The following is a 19,734-nucleotide window of genomic DNA, read 5'->3' on the forward strand; positions in this document are numbered from 1 at the left end:
TCTATGACTTTCCGCAGAAACAAGGAAAACACAAAAGAAAACCCCCAGATGAGTATCGTAAAACACTGGAAAACTTCCCCATGCCTAAAATCTTTCTTAATATGCTTAAAGAACATCTAAGTTATGCTCAATGTAAAATAGGTCAAGTGATTCTTTTTATCTAAACCTGAGAAGCTAAGTTAAAAAATGGATTTCAATTTAGGGTGCAAGAATATGCTTTTCTTTTCAAATATGTTTATTTGATCTAACTGTTCAAAAAATCAACACCTACTTTAGCTTAAAAATATGAAACAAACATTTGTGATGCATTTTTGTCACATTAGATAATATTTTCAGGTGCAGCTTGCTTTTCATAAAATCTTTGGTACTGGGGAGTTTTATCTTTCACTTAAAGCCGAAAGATTCTTTCTCAGTTGGTTTCCCTTTATTAATATACTTCTAAGCTATAAAAAGAGCTCAGAAAAAGCATCTATTTGTGTGTGTGTGTGTGTGTGTGTGTGTGTGTGTGTGTGTGTACATGTGTGTATACACACGGGAACACACTGAACTATTTGAAATTTAAGATCAAAGGGAAATGGACCATATTTCAGGTGATGAGAGTACCAAATATACAACTTACTAATTTGTGGAATCTTCATGATAGTAGAAAAATTGATGATTAGATCAAAGGGACAAAAGAGTGAACATCCTTGCTATGCTATTTGTCTTATCATCTTCCCTATGACCCTTAATCTTTCCTATGGAATATATGGAAATAGAGAAGGAGATGCCATTTTTTGGATCCTGGTCCTTATTGAATTTTTAAAATAGGACTAGTGATTTCATTACTGTAGCGAACTCCTAATGAGGATTCTCCCTCTACCCATGTGGACTAGCAATTTCTCTGCAACTTATAGTTTTAGAGTTACATTGAACATTGAGAGTCCAAGTGACTTATTGAGGACCACAGAGATACTACATGTTAGAGGCAGGACTTGAATCCAGGACTATTTATCTCCTACTTCTCTAATGACACTTCCTAATTTGTAACCTACAAGTTATAATTCATATTATGAACTCTGCTGAATAATAAAGAACACATTTACCAGTTTTGATCTCTGGCACATCTGGACTTAGTGTCCTTTTAAGTTGGGGATCTGTATATGGTGACGATTGGTCCAACTGTGAAGCTAAAGAAAGAAGGCACTAGGTTAGTTACTATGGTAATCAAGGATGAGAATAGCAAACTGTTATTTAACCATTCAGGTGCATTTGTCTTATCTTCCTACTTAATTAAAAGCTCCCAGAGGTTATGATTAATCCCCTATGTTTCTTTGCATGGTTCTAAGATGAATGTTAACAATAGAGTATGCATTTAATAAATATCTCTGAATGTTGCTAAGGTTGAATGCAAAATTTCATTAAAATTAAGGATTGTTTTTAGATTTATAAGAAATTTTGGAAAGTTATTATTTTAAATGGAAACATTTGGTAGTTTCTCCAAATATGACTGATATTAGAAATTTTAAGTTCTAAGGTCAAGTATACATTAAAAGATTCTAAAGTAATGATGCTATGTCAATAATAATCTGTTCATTTCTAGGAGACAATTTTTAAAATATAAAACATAATCCTTTCAGGGAAAAAAGCCTGAAGATCTATAGGTTATTTTCAGAATATATAAAATAAGACACTGCCACCTTATGAAATCATATAAGCATTATATGCTCCAAAATTATGTATTTTTTGGTGGAAATTAACAATTGGACCAAAGTGATTTTTAGTTCAGTTTGCTCTATCTTTTCTTTCTTAAAAACTAAAAAAATAAACCTGAGATAATTAAAATACAATTCTGGCATCAAAAGCCTTTCTAGTATTTATATAATAAGTAACGTAGTACTTATTGTGAAAGGCACAGAGAATGATGTCTGAAGCCTGGAAAATCTATTGAACATTTTTTTTTTATATAAAATTTATTGTGAAAGAGATAAGAGTCAAAGAAATCTCTGTGACAAAAAAAGATTTATTGCTTATTTCTGATGGAAAATTTCAAAAGAAAAAAGTGTCATCAGTGACTCAAACTCAGTCTTGGGAGAAATTATATTAACATGCACAGACACATTAGGAAAGTGGAAGAGTATAAAAGAGAGTCAGGAAACAGTGGAGAGAGATATATAAGGGTGTCTCCAGCCTCAGAAATTACTGGTACATACTTGGGATCCTTATTCAGCATTTCTATATATAGATTTAAGATATTCTCAAATAAACATGCTTATCACTCTACTCATCCATTGATAACACATACATACATATATGTATAAATAATTTATGTGCATTGATACACAAGACCGATACATAAATATCTTGGTATTCTTTACATCCTAATACTACAAACTGAAAATTACCAAAACATGCATACAACTAAAGAAAATACATAAGTGTGAACTACATATAAAATGATAAGAAGCATAACTTGATGAAGCGCCTTTAGTAAGGGGTAGGACATATGCGATTTTGGGAGATAAATGAATAATAGAAGGAGGGAATAGGGAAGAGAATCTAGGATCTCAACAACAAAAAGCCAAAACAAAACAAAACAAAACAAAAAAACCAGTTAAAAGAATCATCAACTAAAGGGACACAAATCTATTATTACCCAGAGTTGTCATTGATGCCTCTGTCCTATGTGTAACAGGTTCATAAGCTGCATCATAAACAAAAACATGAAAATAAACTGATGTGCATAGATAAAATCAGAAAGAGATGTTCTAATTGGGTTTTTAAATAGTAATAGCTTACATTGTAATACCCTTTTTGGTTTAAATTAATTTGCAGACCTTATTTAATTTAAACCATCTGGTAGTTAAATCAGAGTAAACTGAAGGTTTATTTATTTTTAAATAAATTTATTCTAAATTGAAGATTTATGTTAGATTAAAATTAAATTAGAATTTAATCTAAATTTTCTAGGTAATGAACTGAAAACTACTTTTATAGGACCTCAGGAATTTCCTTGAAAAACCATTTTTAACAGATGTATTATTATAAGACTCCACTCAGAGCAAATTAGAATCTTATTCATCTTTTCCTAAATAAAAATTCTTTAAAATTCTGTTGAACTTAAGTCTGATATGTAAATAATAACTACTACTAAAATGATTTATTTAGACTATCAAAAATAATTTTCATCACTTTTAAGAAAGGTAAAAACATACGTATTTAGTCTTTTCTTCCCTCCCCTCGCTATGCCTACAAACACATAAGATCAACTCATGGTGGACATTAAATGTCAAGCAGTAATAAACATTAACAACCACTTTCAGGAAGGGATCTGAAAAAATGTGAAGTCCAGATTCAATTAAAAAAAAATCCAGAGACATTCCTTTATAGGAATTCACATTGTGAAAAGTTATACATACTTAGGACAATCTGACAATTCTCTCCCCCCTCTCCTCAAAGACTGTGCTTTCTAAGGAAACACAAAATAGAAAATAGGCATTCTAGAGATGTTTTTAAAAGTTATTTACCATTTCCCCCACACATATTTGATTACTTAAATTTGTGAAATCAATATAAGTACTTTAAGAAGATATCGAACAAAATCATAGCAACTAGGTGATAGCATACAGCTATTATTCAAATAAAAAACACCTTGGCTTTTTCAGTGGTTTCCAGGGATCAATAATTCTTGAAGAAAAGATTGGAAATAAAGTTTACCAGATATGGTCTGTATTGTAGATGTACGTGGTGTAGTTTTAATCTTATGACCTCTAGTTTTGGACCTGGGAGGTTTGGAAGCTGAAGGAAAAACAGTGCTGAGATTAGTGTGATAATCACAGGTTGGAAATTAAGATTAAATTTATTTATAGTTCTCTTTTCTATTTCTAGATTAAAGCATGAAAAGAAGTTAACAAGATCTGACCTCTAGCATATCTGCACTAGGTATGGCCTTTGCTTATTTTGATGGTATCCAAGAAAAGTTCTTGGATACAACTGAGAAAATTAAAATTAAAGCTACATTAAAATATTCCTTTTTAGCACTCAAGTAGCAGAGCAAAAATATTCTACAAGCCCAATAAACATATTGATTTAAATACACAAAAGAGATGGGCTCAACTAATTTTTGACCCAGTAATGCAAATTTAATGAAGTATTTTCATTTTCATCTTTTCACCGAAGGCAAATCTTTAAGAATTTTTTTTAAAAAACTTGGATCCAGAAACAAAGAAAGACACGGAATGATTTTAATATATATAAAAAATATCAAAATATGCAAATTCAAGTTTTCTTGCTTGTTTTTTTAAATCATAAAAAACCTCTAGAAAATGGGGATAAAAAATTCACCAATTAGGTCTATCTGAAAATCTTGTTATTATAGATGACTTATTACTTAATTATGATTTTCTGCAGTTTTCTGGAGTAGAATTAAGGCACATCTTTTTGCAAAGGATGGGAAATAATAAAAGAACAACTACAGTAATATGGTATCAATACATTCTGCTCCACTCCCAAGTTTTAGAACCTCTCTGATCTCATGTTACTAAGTTCAGGTTAATTTCATTTATTTATTTTTATTTAAAATTATTTTTAATTTTAAGATCAAGATCTATGAAAATGGAGGGACGTCATTCTTCAGAAAACATAGATGAAAAACATATAACTTCAGGAAAGTAAAGGGAGGAAGTCAGTGAGTAAAGCAACTGAGTGGAATCCTCAGTACTACAATAAAAATAAATTGTCAATTTTTTTTTTTTTGTCAGGAGAATGTAGAAACACTGACCTCACCTGAAATTTAGCATTAGAAAGACATTATCAAAGCTATTGCGCATATGATGAGAAGATATGTTAGTGATGGTGAGAAATTCATAGCTTCCTTGAATTTATCATAATATGATTCTTCTTTGAAATTATCTTTAGATGAAGATGAGCAGACCTCTAAGGAAAGCATGAAATGATTTTGTGAGAGAAGTTGGGTGTTGGATAGGTATACAGAATAGCAGACAGCCTTATGGGTTTGCTTAAAGGGATGAAGAGGAAAAAAGTGTATGTGGCCATTCACTGAGAGTAGAATTAATTACCTAGTGTAGTCTTGGTCGTTTCAGTAGTTAGTGTAACAGATTCCAGGGCTATACCACAGGAACAAAACAAAACAAAACAAAACAAAAACAAAAACCATAATACTGAAGAGTAAGGAAATATGTATATGCTTATATGTGTGAGTGTATATATATATGTGTGTATATATATTACATATATACACACAAATTAGCCATTTGCTTATATACAAATGATTATACTTCTTCTAAAGTCAATTTTTTTTCCTATAAGAATTTTCCTCATGACTTTTAGGAAAGAGTGAAACTCTAAATACTACATTCAATACTCCTAAGCAAGAGGTAAATGAGGACACAGGCAGTGTTCTTTTCCTTTCCAAGCATGCAATTCCACCTTTTGCAAAGTGTTCCTCTTATTTATTTGTTAATAGAGAGGTGTCAAATTTGTTGGATGATCTGCACCTATATAATGAGTCTTAGATAAGAGATTGGAAAAAAAATTAACTTTAGGTGTATTCTAGGAATACCATCGTTAGTTACCACCATAAGTGTTAAATCAGCCCAAAGAGCAATCATAACTGTGAATATATTGAATATGATGTCTAAACCATTGGCTTACACTCTCTTCAACATGACAATCATTTTGCTAAAACACCAACAACACATTTACCGGATTGGGTGAGAGGTGCTTTGGGAGAAGGTGTGGTTTTAGGACGCCGACGATGACCTGGCCTTTTTGTTTTTGGTGTAGCTGAAGGAAAATAAAAATGCCTGATTATTATAACTACCATAACTCTGGAAATTTTTCAAGACTACCTTCATCTTAAGTCTTCCTTTCACTTATTGTAGAAATATCTCAACCTGTATTGTTGCTTTTTATCATTAATTTTCTAATGAACCAGAATCTTTTGAAATGGGTGATTGTTTTTCTCATAGGAAAAAGAGACTGACCAGGGACTTTTTCAATTACTAAGAAAAAAACAAAATTAGGTATAGATGAAACAGAAGCAAAAAGAATTTCAAAGTAGTATGTTTAAAGGTATACAAGAAAAGTTATATGAAACTTGTGGAAATAGAAGTCTATATTCTTTTGGAACTCAGTTTTGGAGGGGAAAACCTTTTTTTAGTTTGTTTTGTTGTTTAAAACTAAACCAAAAGTACACTGACTTCAAACTTCAAACTACATTCAAAAGCAATTAATTATTTTTATTATTGAAATTCTGATTGAACCAACTTTAAAAAGAAAGGAAAAAAAGAGTTTTCTCTGGTAATGAGATGGAAGTGATAAATTAATTAATGTTAAAGGCATTAATGAACCATTCAGATAGCTGAGAGATAACATTCTTTAAAAGACAGGTTAGAACAATGGTTTGAAAAAATGAGATGGAATTTAACATTGGTGATTGCAAGGGGTTTGTAAGATATTATAAGAAAAAATATTAAAGGAAGTCAACAGAGAAATTCATAATGAGGAGAAAAAAGGTGGGCCAATCATAGTGTTTGATGGACAACTGATGAGAGCTGGAATAGTACAATGGAAAGAGCACTGGATATGACATAAGTATACTTGGACTCAAAAAATTAGTTTCTTGCCTGAAAAATTAACAGGTCAGATTAAATGGCCTTAAAGATATTTTCCAGATCAAAATAAATGAGCACATGAGACAATTATGGACAGCTTCTATGCTCCACTGCCATTTTCCCTTTGTTAAGACAATGTGAAGAAGGTATGAGCATGCACTTTAAATAGAGCTCTTGTGGAAAACTTATGGGACATCGTTGATAAAAAGCTGTACAAGATGATCAGGCATGGATTAATTATGTGATTTTCATGGCTGAAGGGAATATCACTACAGAAGAAATTACAATATTTTTGGAGTAAATATACATTTTTCCCTTTATATTTTCATTTTTAAAATCAATCACACAATTAGAGGAGGCAGTTAAAGAGGAAGCTGATATTCAAAAGATCTGGCACTATTGTTCAGTAACAAGCTTAGTGAGTCAGTAATGTAATGAGTACTTAAAAATTTAATAAGATCTTAGAAGTATATTACCTCCCATATAAAAGGAGGTAATAATTACATTGTACTCTCTTCACTCGCAAGATCACATCTGGAGGATTATATGCTGTGGGAAGTGATATATTTTAATGAATTATTGATAAATGTGTATTTAGGGACTGTCAAGATGGTGAAGGACCTGGAAATCCTGTAAGAGAAACTGGTAAAAAAACTGAATATATCTAGTCTGCCTTCCCCAGAAGTGACAATTAGGGTATGATAATTACCTTTAAAATGTTCTGTGAAACATTATTCTGAGTTCCTCCAATAGGCATAACTATGTAATGGATGGAAATTTTAGGGGAGTTTAAGGAAGCATTTTCTGACAACTTGAATTGGTTACTTGTCATCACAAAATTTTTCAAACAGATGGCAGCAGACCATCTGATAGGGATTCTTGTTTTGGGTAGATCATTGAACTAGATTACTTAAAAATTCCTTCCAAATCTAAAGTTCTATATTTCTTGAGGTCAAGGACTGCTTTGTTTTTGTATTTATATGCCGGATGTTCATTTTTTCTAAAAGAACTAAGGAAAAAACAGGATGTTCATGTAGCAACTTTTTCTCTATAGGAATTTTACTTCCTTCTCACTTTCACTTCTAATAATTCTATAAACCAACTTTCTAAATTAAAAATGAAATATAAAACCAATAATATCAGATTATCCTATAGGTTTACAGAGGCATCAAAGAATTTTCTGCCTTATAGATGGATACTTTAGAAATATTAATTTTTGCATTTTCCTTTAGAGGACAATTAAAAAGCTTGATATAGTAACAGGAAGCTTTAAAAATGAAGACAATGAAGATTCAAAGAGGAATTGTACTCATGTATTTCAGAGAAACTATGGTACTCTGCTGGAAATAATACCTAGATTATAGTAAAAAGCAAAGGACTTAAATTCATTCTAATTTTGTCCTCATATAATAGCAAAGGCAATGAATGATGTATGAAAGCAAAGCCACATTTTAAGTCAGAATGAGAACAAGGTTTAGATGGATTTATATAATCTCATAAGATTTTGGAAGGAGACAAGGATCAAGAGTCTGGAGAAGAGGTTTGACAAACTTAGAAACATGGTGATAACGAATGGGTGTGATGTTGAGATAAAGAGAAACGAGAAGGGATATTTTTATATTCTAACAAAGACAGCTCTGAAAGGAACAGAAAATGCAACTACTCACTAAAGGAAATTCCATTACCTATTGTTGTCGTTGATAATGCTGAAGATGGTACTGGTGTAGTTTCAGCACTAACAGACTCCTGGGCTATGATAAAAATAAGTAAAATGAAGGAAAATATTGAACAGAATAATAATCCAAGTGGAAAATGATATTTCCTGTTAAATTAAGAGTATTACTTTAGGGATGAAAACTGAGTGTAACTCACTCAATAGAATGAATCAATCACTGGTTATTCTACATAGTCTCAGAAAACCACAAGGAAAGTAAAATATGAGTGATTTTCTTGTTCTCTTTTGACAACTATTAATGTTCTGATAACCATTTATATCCCTTATTGATCTGGCAGTTCACTTCCCATATAAATGGAGAGTACAGTGTCACCTCTTTGAACTTAGGGAAATTGGACTTTTAAAAAGTTACCTATTACCTAACTTTCATCTTTTTCTATTAGATTATAGAAGTTCATCCAAGACAGCAAGATGATGCCCCAGATAACTAATCAATTTCTTGCTCTGTTTTGTTACTTTTAATTAATTACTTTTTTGATCATTTCAAAGATTGCTCTACAAATGAGAGTTTATGGCCAGGAAATACATTACTTCATGTATTCAGCACATTTAATAGTGAAGATAATTTTCTACTAAAACCCCACTATGAGTTTCTTAATGTTTTGAGGAAATGATCATTCCTTAGGGAAGCATCAATAAAAACAAAATATTCATTTGGTGAATGTTTTCTTTATAACCTATTATTCTTAAGAAATAATCTACTACTCTTAAATTTTTCCTATTAAATCACATATGAGTTGTATATTTCAATAACTGAATGACTTCCTAATATAAATTTATAGGGAATTCTTATCTGCTATCAAAGTTGTTTTTAGTTGTGATTGTTTTGGGTTTTCCATAAGGAGGTTTTCTGCCCAGTGTTTGAAAAGACAAAAGTAAATTATATTTTCCAAAATGGTTTGTTCCAGATGGTATGTTCATAAATAGTTGCTTATCATAAAAATGTAAAGCCTAGAAAAATATTAATGACATGGGGATATGGACAAATTATTCAGTTGTCACCAATTTCAGAAAAGAATCATCTTATTCCTCTATGGTAACCTTAACAACATTTTGGGTTTATCATATTTCTTAAACATTCCTAACAGTTTTTTGCTATTTTCTAAAACACCAGTAGTTGAAGATATATTTATATATCTATATATACATATATAGATAGATATATCTATCTATCTATATTTATAACACCTATAAAAGGACACCTCTTTTAAGGAAATTCAGTCTCTGTAATTTTAATGTTTTCATAATGGATTTTTTCAGGGTTTTTGCAAACTTTTGATATAATTTTTTCTTTTGGACAGTTTTATAGTACTTTTGTTCAAACTAGAATATTAATATTTTTCCAGAAAAATAATAAGATGTAATACATATGAACATATGAACCAAATTTGCATTGCATAATATATTTGCATTGCACATTAAGTTAATAAAGACGTGCTTCCTTTCTAGGGAAAAAAAGAAACATTGAGATGAATACCATTGACCATCCTTGCTGCTCTTATCTAATTTTTATCACTTTCACCCTCTATCCATGCATATGTGATATTAAATTACCAGGAGTTAGTTGTGATACTTCTGGGCCTGGGGGAGTTGTTGGTTTTGGGGGAACAGGAAATATTTCCTTAGGAACTGAAAGAAAAAGACAGGAGAAGTTGTAGAATTTTCAGTTCTTTTAAACTTATTGTACCACCCTCAGTGCACATTAATGAAAAGATTATCTTTGCACAAGAACAAAAAAAAGTGACTTAAGCTAAAAGACAGAAGCTTAAACTGCCTAGAAATTTCATTAATGAATTTAACTCATCAAAAGGATTCTAGTATCTTTGAAACTTGGCTACAAGGCAGTAAGAAGGAGATGTAGCCAGTGCAAGAAGAAAGATAAAGATTATCTAAATTGTACTACTGGAGAGCCCACATTCAGAATTCTTTTAAAATAAATACTTATATATTCCTGGAAAGAAAACAATGTACCAGAATTTTGGTAATGACTTCGAAGAAAGATAATTGCTTTCACTTGTATAGATTACAAACAATATAGTGTTTTTCCAACTTGAGAATCTAACATTTTAGCTTCAATGAGGAATAGGGAAAACAAAGAAAAAAGTGATCTGTTAAGTAAATACCACTGTCTATTACTACTTTAATGGAAGTGTAACACCCTTCTGAAACACATTCAAAACCAGAAGGTTAAAAACAAGAGTTACAATAAGGGGGGGAAAATCGAGGACATCAGTCACCAAAAATTTGCATTTCTGTAAAATTGCTGCTCCTCCTGATTTCTTTGTATTTGAAGGATTTCACTGGACCATGGGATACACATTATATATTACCTACATAAATTTGATAAGATAAACTTTACATTCTTTTGAATTTATGTTGACATGTTAAGCAAATTTGTGAGAGATATCAAACAACTTATTACTCATTATTATTTTGGGGGCTAGATCTTGGCTTCATCTATAAAAAGACTAAATGACTTTTAAGATATTTCTCAAGTCTGAGTCTATTATCCTATGTCCTGTGGTATCATTAGAATAGAAAACTATCCACATCAGGATCATTATAGTCTAAGAGAGTTGCAAAGGAAATGAAAGGCTTAATGATGTGAAGAGTCACAATAAATACCTGTAGGATTCAGGGCAAGAACTTTGTTCTTTCTTACTCCAAAGTTTATCATATTTCTTAAACATTCCTAAAAGTTTTTTGCTATTTTCTAAAACACCAGTAGTTGAAGATATTTTCTTTTCTAGGTGTGCTTTAAAGGATTTTAAATATTAATGAGGAAAGTCATTAATTTCTAGGATTGACTTAATGTTAGTTTTCACTAACATGGAGGAATGGCATTCCTATACTTTTTTCCATGACTAAAAAGGTACTAAACAACATTTGTTGATAAACATTAATATTTAAATTGGCTAAAACATGATTGATTCCATTTTTTTCATTTGGCAGATGTAATTAATTTGAGCCTTGCATGAAAATGTAAAAATGCAAAAATAAGATTATGGAAGATGGAATTCATTCTTTACTGGGCAATAAATAATTTGCAAAACAATATGATACTCCCAAATCATCCAATTTTTGTGATAACTCAATTTATTTTCTTAATGGCACCATATTGGAATGCTTGAAAAGTTTCTTTGAAACAATTACATACTTTAAAATATGCTAATGCTGCCTTGGTATATGCTTCAGACTTAGCATAAATAAAATGTACTCTCCTTAAGAAATAGGGGAAAAGAGAATTAATAAGTTTCCCCTTTCTTTTTGTAGTCTTCAGAAATCAGTTTGAAATTAGTACCTTGTGTACCCATCACTTGGTTAAAAGTGCCACATGAATGCATTGTACAGACCAGTAATGGAAAGGTTGGAATATGTATCCAATTTAATTTTCATAGGTACATTTGTGATACTGATCTAACTAAATGAAAATTGTCTTTTTTTTTTTTTTTTTTTTTTTGGTAAGGACTAGAGAAGACTATATCCTTGGAGAATGAAAATAATAACTAATAAGTCAGGCTGTTGTTTTAGTTTCATTTTGTCTAATAGAATTTCCCACATTATCTTTTAAAGATTTGAATTAATTTTAGGATTTTTGTTGTGAGAAAGACCAAATAGATACTAAAATTCTACTTCAAAAATAATATAAGGCTACAAAAGTTTACTAGAAGAAATGAGAAGTCATGAAAAATTAAAAATAAGAAGATGAAGATAATTAGGAAAAACAAGATAATCTAGTTAGATAGCCTTCTTATTTTAACAAACTTGTTTGTAATATAGAAATCAACAAATAGACTGCATTTACTTTTTCATTCTACTTGTACTCTTTCACAACAACATGATGTAATGGGTACAATGCTGATCTTGGAGTCAGAAAAGTTTGGATTTGAATTCTGCCTCAGACACTTCCTAGGTGTATGACCTTGAGCAATCCGCTTAATTTCTTTCAGTATCCATTTCCTCATCTGCAAAGTAAGGGAGTAGATGAATTTCTAAGTCCCTCTCAACTATGATCCTATGATTTTTCTCTTGATAAATGACTATTTCCTTTTATCATATATTAAATGCTACTTCAATGAGAGAAAAATCTACTTAAAACAATATTTCTAAAATTAAAGGATAAAGTTCAAGGGGGGATAAATGGAACAAGATGAGACTACAAATCATTAACTCTTTTACCTTAGAACAAGACAGATAGCAACATAATCCAATTGTAGATTTAAGGTGAACAACCATTTTATACTATCCTTAATTCCTAAAACGAATAACAGATTAGTGATAATACTATATATACTTACTGTACATAAGATTTTTGTCATTTCTTTGCCAGAATTGAAGTTTTTAAGAACTATTTTCAGAATAGATTAAGAGTTACACTTAAATTTTTTATTAAAACAATAACATTTTTACTAGTTACATGAATTTGATGCCCAGTGGATAGGTCATTTTGGCTTGGAAGAAATACATGATATACCAAAGGTCTTAGTGCTATTTTAATCTTAAAATGGCACAAAGAGTTTTAGGAAATTCTGCAACTCAGTTATACTGGGTTCTGATTACAAGTTTTAGATTATCATTGTTGTCATTCAAAAAAACCCCAGAAAAATCAGCACCTATGGAAAGTCTAAAATAGAGAAACAGGGAAAGTTCAGCTAATGGACTTCAAGAAAGAGTTTGATATGGATGACCTGCCGGTTAAATTTAATGACACATCAAAAAGTAAAGCAATGATTAGCAGAGATAATAGCGTTACCCAGTGTTGCTGTTGGCCTCTTAAGTCCATGAGAAGTGGGTTTGGGCTTTGGTGTAGATTCTGAAATGGTTGAGCTTATCACTGTTGGGAAAGCAGGCATCATCTTTAAAGTATTGGCAGGTAAATATTGAAAGATGTAACCCCATTAACATCTTCAAAATAAATTCCACATTTGCTATAAATATTTAAAAACCCTGAGATGTCAAGAGGATGATCTATTCTTACAAGCATAAATATATTTCCTCATAGAAAACGATTCTTGGAATCCACTGTAATAAAAAATAAATGGTACTGACATTGTGTGTGTACCATATTTAAAATTTAGGGAAATTTTTTTTTAAAAGTTTTCAAATTTCATCCTGTAATCATGGAAACAATTACCTCAGAAAGAAATTTCATTCAAGTTTACAACCTAGACAGTCATTGATATTCCATATTCTGCCTAATAGCTGGTTCCTAACCACAACACTATGCCAGTAGGATTGTTACAAAACAATACAATTTCAAAGTTCTCTAAGCATGAGTTTGCAAGAAGTAAGCTTGTATCTCCCCATCTCTCCCACTCTCACTTTCTTCTCATATTTAGTTTCTGTTAGGACTCTGATTTGTGTAGTGAGAGGTTTTCAGTATTATTGACCCTGTCACCCAAGTTTAATCTTTTCTGAGAATTCCATTCCTTTTCTCTAATTTCGAATCCTCATCCACTCTCTGAAGAGATCATTCACCAACTTGTTTCTGTCCTTCTGCTCATTTCCCTAATTATTAGTAGCCCAATCCCTATGCTTGAAAGTCTTATTGCTAATCCAATTGAAAGTGGGGAAAATTACAGATTTTGAACATTTGACAAATTTTTCCCTTTTTCTTTGCAGTCACTATCAGTATGCCCAATTAAGTAAATTATATCAGTTGCCCTATTCCTTCTATCTAATTAAAATTCTTAATTTAAACTTCTAGTAAAGACATACTAATTAAAAATTAATTAAGCCATATAGTGGAAAATATAATCTGCCTAGAGTTAAGAACTTAAGCATTAGCTCATACATTATAAGATTGGAAAAGTAAATGTAGTACTATAATCCAACTAGTCAAAAACATCAACTATGTGCCAGGAACTCTACTGGAAATAGACTGGTGCCAGATTCTTTCTATTCTCCAAATACAAACATCTTAAAAATTAGTTTTAGACAGTGATTCATAGATTAAATGTTACTTTATATAGAGTTGATAGAAAAATTTTGTTCAATATGTTCCCTGCATTTTATGCAAGTATTTAGATTGCCAGAAACAGTAAATCATTCTTACTTAATAATACTCACTTTTCTTATAAACACAATCTATCTCTTAATTAGATGGTGATTTGCTCATTTTTTGGTAGCTTCCTCAGATTCTAGCTGACTACCACCATACTGGAACTTTAAAAGGATATTAACTAAATGATAGAAAAAAGTGCTTTATTATTTTCTTCCTGAGTACAGGGAGAGTAAAGGAGATAGGAATTTTTTGTTTTATTTTTTTCACTTTCTGACTGAAAAGCCTTTCTGTATTATTTGATCAGAAGGCTATTCATCTGTAATAATGGAATCCATTTTATTTTCCCAGCCAATGAACTCCCCAGTTATCCAAACCTTGGTAATTTTTTAAAAAACAAATTTCTGATATTGCCATGAGTACGATTGCTGAAAGAGAAATATCCTAATCATAGCAGAAGAGTCTGGGTATGAGGAGATCACTCTACTGCATCACTTTGATTTTTATTAGGAAAAAATGTGTTGTTTAGCCTTAGAATTTGGAATTAAGGAAAACTCAAGGAATTTCTGAATTTAATATGTAATGCTTCTCTGTTAATACTTTGAATTGTAAAGAAACAAACTGAGTTTTCTTGGGAATTTGAAAATAAAGAAGAAAATCAATTTAGAGTTTTTTAGGGTTTTAGGAACGTACTCTCTCCTGCAGGGAGAAAGAAAAAAGAGAAGTCTTCATTATTAAATTTGGAAATATCCTTTTGTTCCCTTAAATATCTATATCTATATATGATAAAGATGTATCATAAAGCAAGTTTATTGAAAAGTAGATAATACCAAGCTTTGATTTAGCTTTTGAAAATGAATTTTAAGTGTATGTTCAGCCTCTACAAAAAAGCTATTAATCATAGTATCAGCTGTAATAATATTGCAGAACGCAAACAAGGTATACTTCTCAAATAATGATAAATCTAAATAATATAATACAAATAATGTTCACAGGTTACTGATGATATCTGTCTCTGCTTTATTGCTATGCTATATATTTTTCAAGATAGACATTTACACTATAAGCACAAGAAAAATAATTTTAAAGTGTACATAATAACATTAACAAATTACTGTTAAGCTAAGGCATAATAAAATTCTAACAAAGTTCATATTAATTAGCCTTATGAAAATAATCATTCAAGATACAAAAGTGTAAATGGCTTGATTTTATTTATGGTATTTGAAACTGACATGTGTATTCCTAGTTCTACCTCAACATGCTTTTTTTAAAAAATCAATTCATGGAATTGTTTGCTCATTATTATTATTGTCTGTTTGCTTATTTCATATCATTTGGATCATCTAAAAATGTGAAATAGTGTTGGCTAAACACATGAGATTGTCCAAATGGAACATTGGGAGTAAGTGTATAGTCATATCACATATAACCTATAATACTGGACAAATGAAGTCACAAGATATTAAGAAAATGCCATTGTTATCCAGGCTTGTCCATGTCAATTTAGGGCTTTTAGATTGTTTAAAAGTAAGGGTTTCCATGCTTCCCTCCCTGCCTTCCATTTATTTTTCTGGCAATGAAAAGGAAGAAATTTGTAGAGACCAGAGTAAGAGTAAGAAGGTAATTCAAAAAGGACCTGAAAAACATTTTATACTGTAAACTATTTGATAATCAATGTTTAAAAATAACCTAGTTGCTAATAATTATAACTCACTGGAGGTTATTTAAAGATAAATTTAGACTAAATTGGGCAAAAAATAAATGTAACTATGTTTAGCTTAATCAGTAATAAATGAACTAAAATAATTTTCTAGGTTAATATACTTAAATATGAAATTTGTGTGTGTGTGTGTGTGTGTGTGTGTGTGTGTGTGTGTGTGTGTGTATTCTTAAGAGAAATTTATTCTCACTGAAGGCACCACAGTAAAGCCTACTTCTGCCTTCTGTTTTCTCTGGCTTCCTTTAAGTTTTAGCCAAAATGTTATCTGTCTCACTTAATGTTAGTGATTTCCTTCCAAGAATATCTCCATTTCCCCCTATATTTATCTTATTTGTACATAGTTATTTATATTTATATATCATAGAGGCACATATTACATATAATATATGAACATGGAGTTATTTGTGTCCCTGATTAGATTATGAATTCCTTGAGAGCAGAAACTTTTTTTTAACCTTTCTATATATTCTCAGTTCTTAACAGAGTTCTTGGCACATAGTAGGATCTTAATAAGTGTTTGATGACTTGGCCTACTGTGGAAAGAGAATGTAATCTATATTTAATTTAAAGCATAAAATTGTATAACATAGGTATATGCCTAAGAAAATATAATAATATAAAAATTTAGACCTATGAAACAGATAGGATAGGCATTAGGACTTAAATTATCAGAATTTTGAGGCTGACTTTCTTCTACCTTACTTTTCTGCTTTTTGCTGAGGAAAAGTTCAATTCAATGAGGACTTAAGAAATATACACATCTTTACATCATATTGCTTTGTGTTATCATAAAATGTCATTGCTAGGTTTATACCTTAACTTACATAAAATAACTTCTAGTACTTCAATCAAATCAGTAAAAGATTTGGATTGTCAGTAGAGCCATAATCTATCAGTTTTTCAACTTTTAGGTACAGTAAACTATGCCATTTTCCTTTTAATTGGCGGATTCATAAGACACTATTGAAATTCAAAATGTTAGGTTAGAAAAGTCTTAGTTACCACGTTTGCTTCCTGTTGGTCTGATAATGGGGCGTCGTCGCTTAGGTGTAGAAGGAATGGATGTGGTTTGTGTGGAAGCTGAAAGAAGCAGATCCTATTTCATAATTTTTCATTAAATTATCTTTCTTCATCTGGCAATCATGTTGCACCTAGACCATAAATTCACAATGGCGAGGACTGCATATATAGTCTATGGTAGGTATTCAACAAACATTGTTATTGAATCACATTGAGCTAAATTGCAGAAAGTATTTATCATTTAACAATAATTTAGTATTTAATATATTTAGTCCCACCTTGTGAAGGTGAGTATACATTAAAAAAATCCCAGAACCCAGTTCAATTTAGCAAACATTCATTGACTGATATCTAGCATCAGGGAATATAAAAATGAAAAGGTACATAGGTCTTGCCATTTAAGATCTATGAAAGAAATAGAGCCTGAATCTTACCTGAGCCTGGAAAGAAGATATAGATTTTAACAGGGAATGATAGGGAGTGACATTTCTAATTATGTTAGGGTAGTAGGCAGTATATATAATTTGGGTTTGGGAAGCAAGAACACAGAAGTCTGAATTCTGTAATTTCTTTGTACTTCAGAATTAGAAATAAATTTTGGTGCTATGGCCCTTCAGTGTCCTTACCATGAGTTAACATACTCTGTGACTTCCAAAATTTCCATTATAAACTGTAAGATTTTGCTATTGTCCTTCATCCATGCCCCCATTCCTTTTTTTCTGCATGATATAACTCATAGATTGTATATGATACTATTTGTATTTAAATCCCAGGGACAAGCTGAACTCAATTTATCTGAACAGAAAGGACTAAAGTGAAATTCTCATCTATATTTTTAGATTTTTCAAATTGAGATAATAGGAAAAAAGTCATTTGTTAGAATAAAGAGATCCTGAAATTATATAAATTATTTATATTTGATGATTAATAGCTTATTTAATGCAATGGCTCACTGAAACTATTGAATTCTAAAGAATTCATGATATTGGCAAGGAGAAAATTAGAAAAGTTGACTGTAATAAAAATAATAGTTAACAAGGTTTGCTGTCAAGGTTTGCATAAACTTTATACACACACACACATACACACACACACACACACACACACACACACACACACAAAGTTATATATTCAGAGTGTGCCAAAAGTCTTAGTATAGTTTTACTCTTGAGATCAAAACTTCACTAAGATTTTTTTGGACATTCATATTTTCTAATTTGATATCACAACTTTATGAAGTGAATGAATTTTTTTTTAGGTGCAACATTATTCACTTTTACCATTTTTTCTACTTTAAAAAAATAAAAAAAATTTGCATAAGCATTAGTAGTTACCAAGTGTAGTATGTTGTATTTTAGGACTGGCAGATATTTTCGGTTTTTGAGGAAGAAGTGGCACTTCATTTGGAGCTGAAATAAAACAGTCCCCACCCCAGTCCCAATTTAGTTAATACAAGGAGCTTCCAGAATACTGACATGCTTTAGCTAATAAGAAAGACAAGCCACAAGACAATTATGAAAAATGAACAGCCCATGGATTCTTGAAAGCGGGTGGATAAAATGAAGTATTCAAAGAGGAAAGCTCATAGAATGATAACTGATCATGTGATGACCAAAATTAGGATGAGTGCATCCAACTGTGCTGGAATGAATGTGAAGACAGAGAGATGTGGAAGAGAGATGATGGTGAGGATGTCACTTTTACATGCAGATTTCATAGTGTATTGTCTTATTCCTTTCAAAACAGTGTAAATATTACCTTCTATGTCTTCTAAGTAAAACCTAGAAGGCTTGAAAAACATTAATGATGCAGAGAAAAAAACAATTATGTATTCAGAAGCAGGAAAGAGAAACATGATTAGATGTGATGGAATAAGATGGTTCTTTTCAAGAAAGTCATTCATGTGGGCTTTCCTTTGATGAAAAATGAAGTGAGAATTTGGTATTGAAAACATTACCCAGTGTGGCCCTTGGCTGTTCAATTGTTCTAGAAGTTTTAGATGGAGCAGAGTCCAGAGTTGTTGCTGCTGGAATAAATGTCAACAAGTTATAAGGGAGTAAAGAGCCTGAGGAATTTAATGCTAATTCCTGAATAGAATTCATGTCTAGAAGGAAGAAAAGGGTCATTTGAAGGGTCTCAGTGGAAAGCAGATTAAACTCAGACTCACAATTTCTGAGTTTCCTTCTTGCCTTTGTCATTTTATCATCTATGTGACTTTTAGGTAAGTCATTATACCTCCCAAGACCTCTTTTCCTTCATCTGTAAAATAGACTAAATTATTTCTAAGATCCTTTTCAGCTCTAGACCTATTAACTACTTGAAAGATTGTTGTTCAGCAGTATTAATGTAATTATTGGAAGTTAGAGAGGGATTCATATTTTTAAAATATACATAATTCAAAGAACTGAGAATGAAGACAGAGTAAGTTGCAAGATGGAGACATATTTGACAGAATTCTAGATGCAGAGATGCTGTTTAGTCCAACCCTTTCATTTCACAAAACAACGTAACTGGAGCCAAGAATGGTTGAGTAGCTCCCCCAATGCGGCATAATTTGTAAGAAAGTAGAGTCATCATTTAAATTCAAGTCCTATGATTCTTTGTTTTTTGTAAATACTAGTAAAATACATGCTAGCATTCC

At 31.0% G+C, this 19,734-nt stretch overlaps 2 protein-coding genes across 12 annotated transcripts in view; both read right to left on the reverse strand.

Moving 5' to 3' along the window:
* The window catches only part of ABI3BP (ABI family member 3 binding protein), a 267,293-nt gene that overhangs the window by 84,613 nt on the left and 162,946 nt on the right, over nucleotides 1-19,734 (reverse strand). The window lies entirely within an intron of this gene.
* Nucleotides 2-18,496, reverse strand: LOC141559643 (uncharacterized). Its single transcript, XM_074297410.1, has 10 exons — nucleotides 18,428-18,496; nucleotides 17,076-17,169; nucleotides 13,103-13,183; nucleotides 9,904-9,978; nucleotides 8,300-8,365; nucleotides 5,704-5,784; nucleotides 5,058-5,105; nucleotides 3,697-3,777; nucleotides 2,636-2,683; nucleotides 2-1,169 (listed from the first exon to the last, which is right to left on the reverse strand). Exons 1-10 carry the CDS (start codon nucleotides 18,494-18,496, stop codon nucleotides 1,045-1,047), a joined length of 768 nt encoding a protein of 255 aa, XP_074153511.1. The 3' UTR covers nucleotides 2-1,044.

This window comes from Sminthopsis crassicaudata, chromosome 3 (assembly GCF_048593235.1).
Source record: "Sminthopsis crassicaudata isolate SCR6 chromosome 3, ASM4859323v1, whole genome shotgun sequence".
Taxonomy (NCBI): Eukaryota; Metazoa; Chordata; class Mammalia; order Dasyuromorphia; family Dasyuridae; genus Sminthopsis; species Sminthopsis crassicaudata.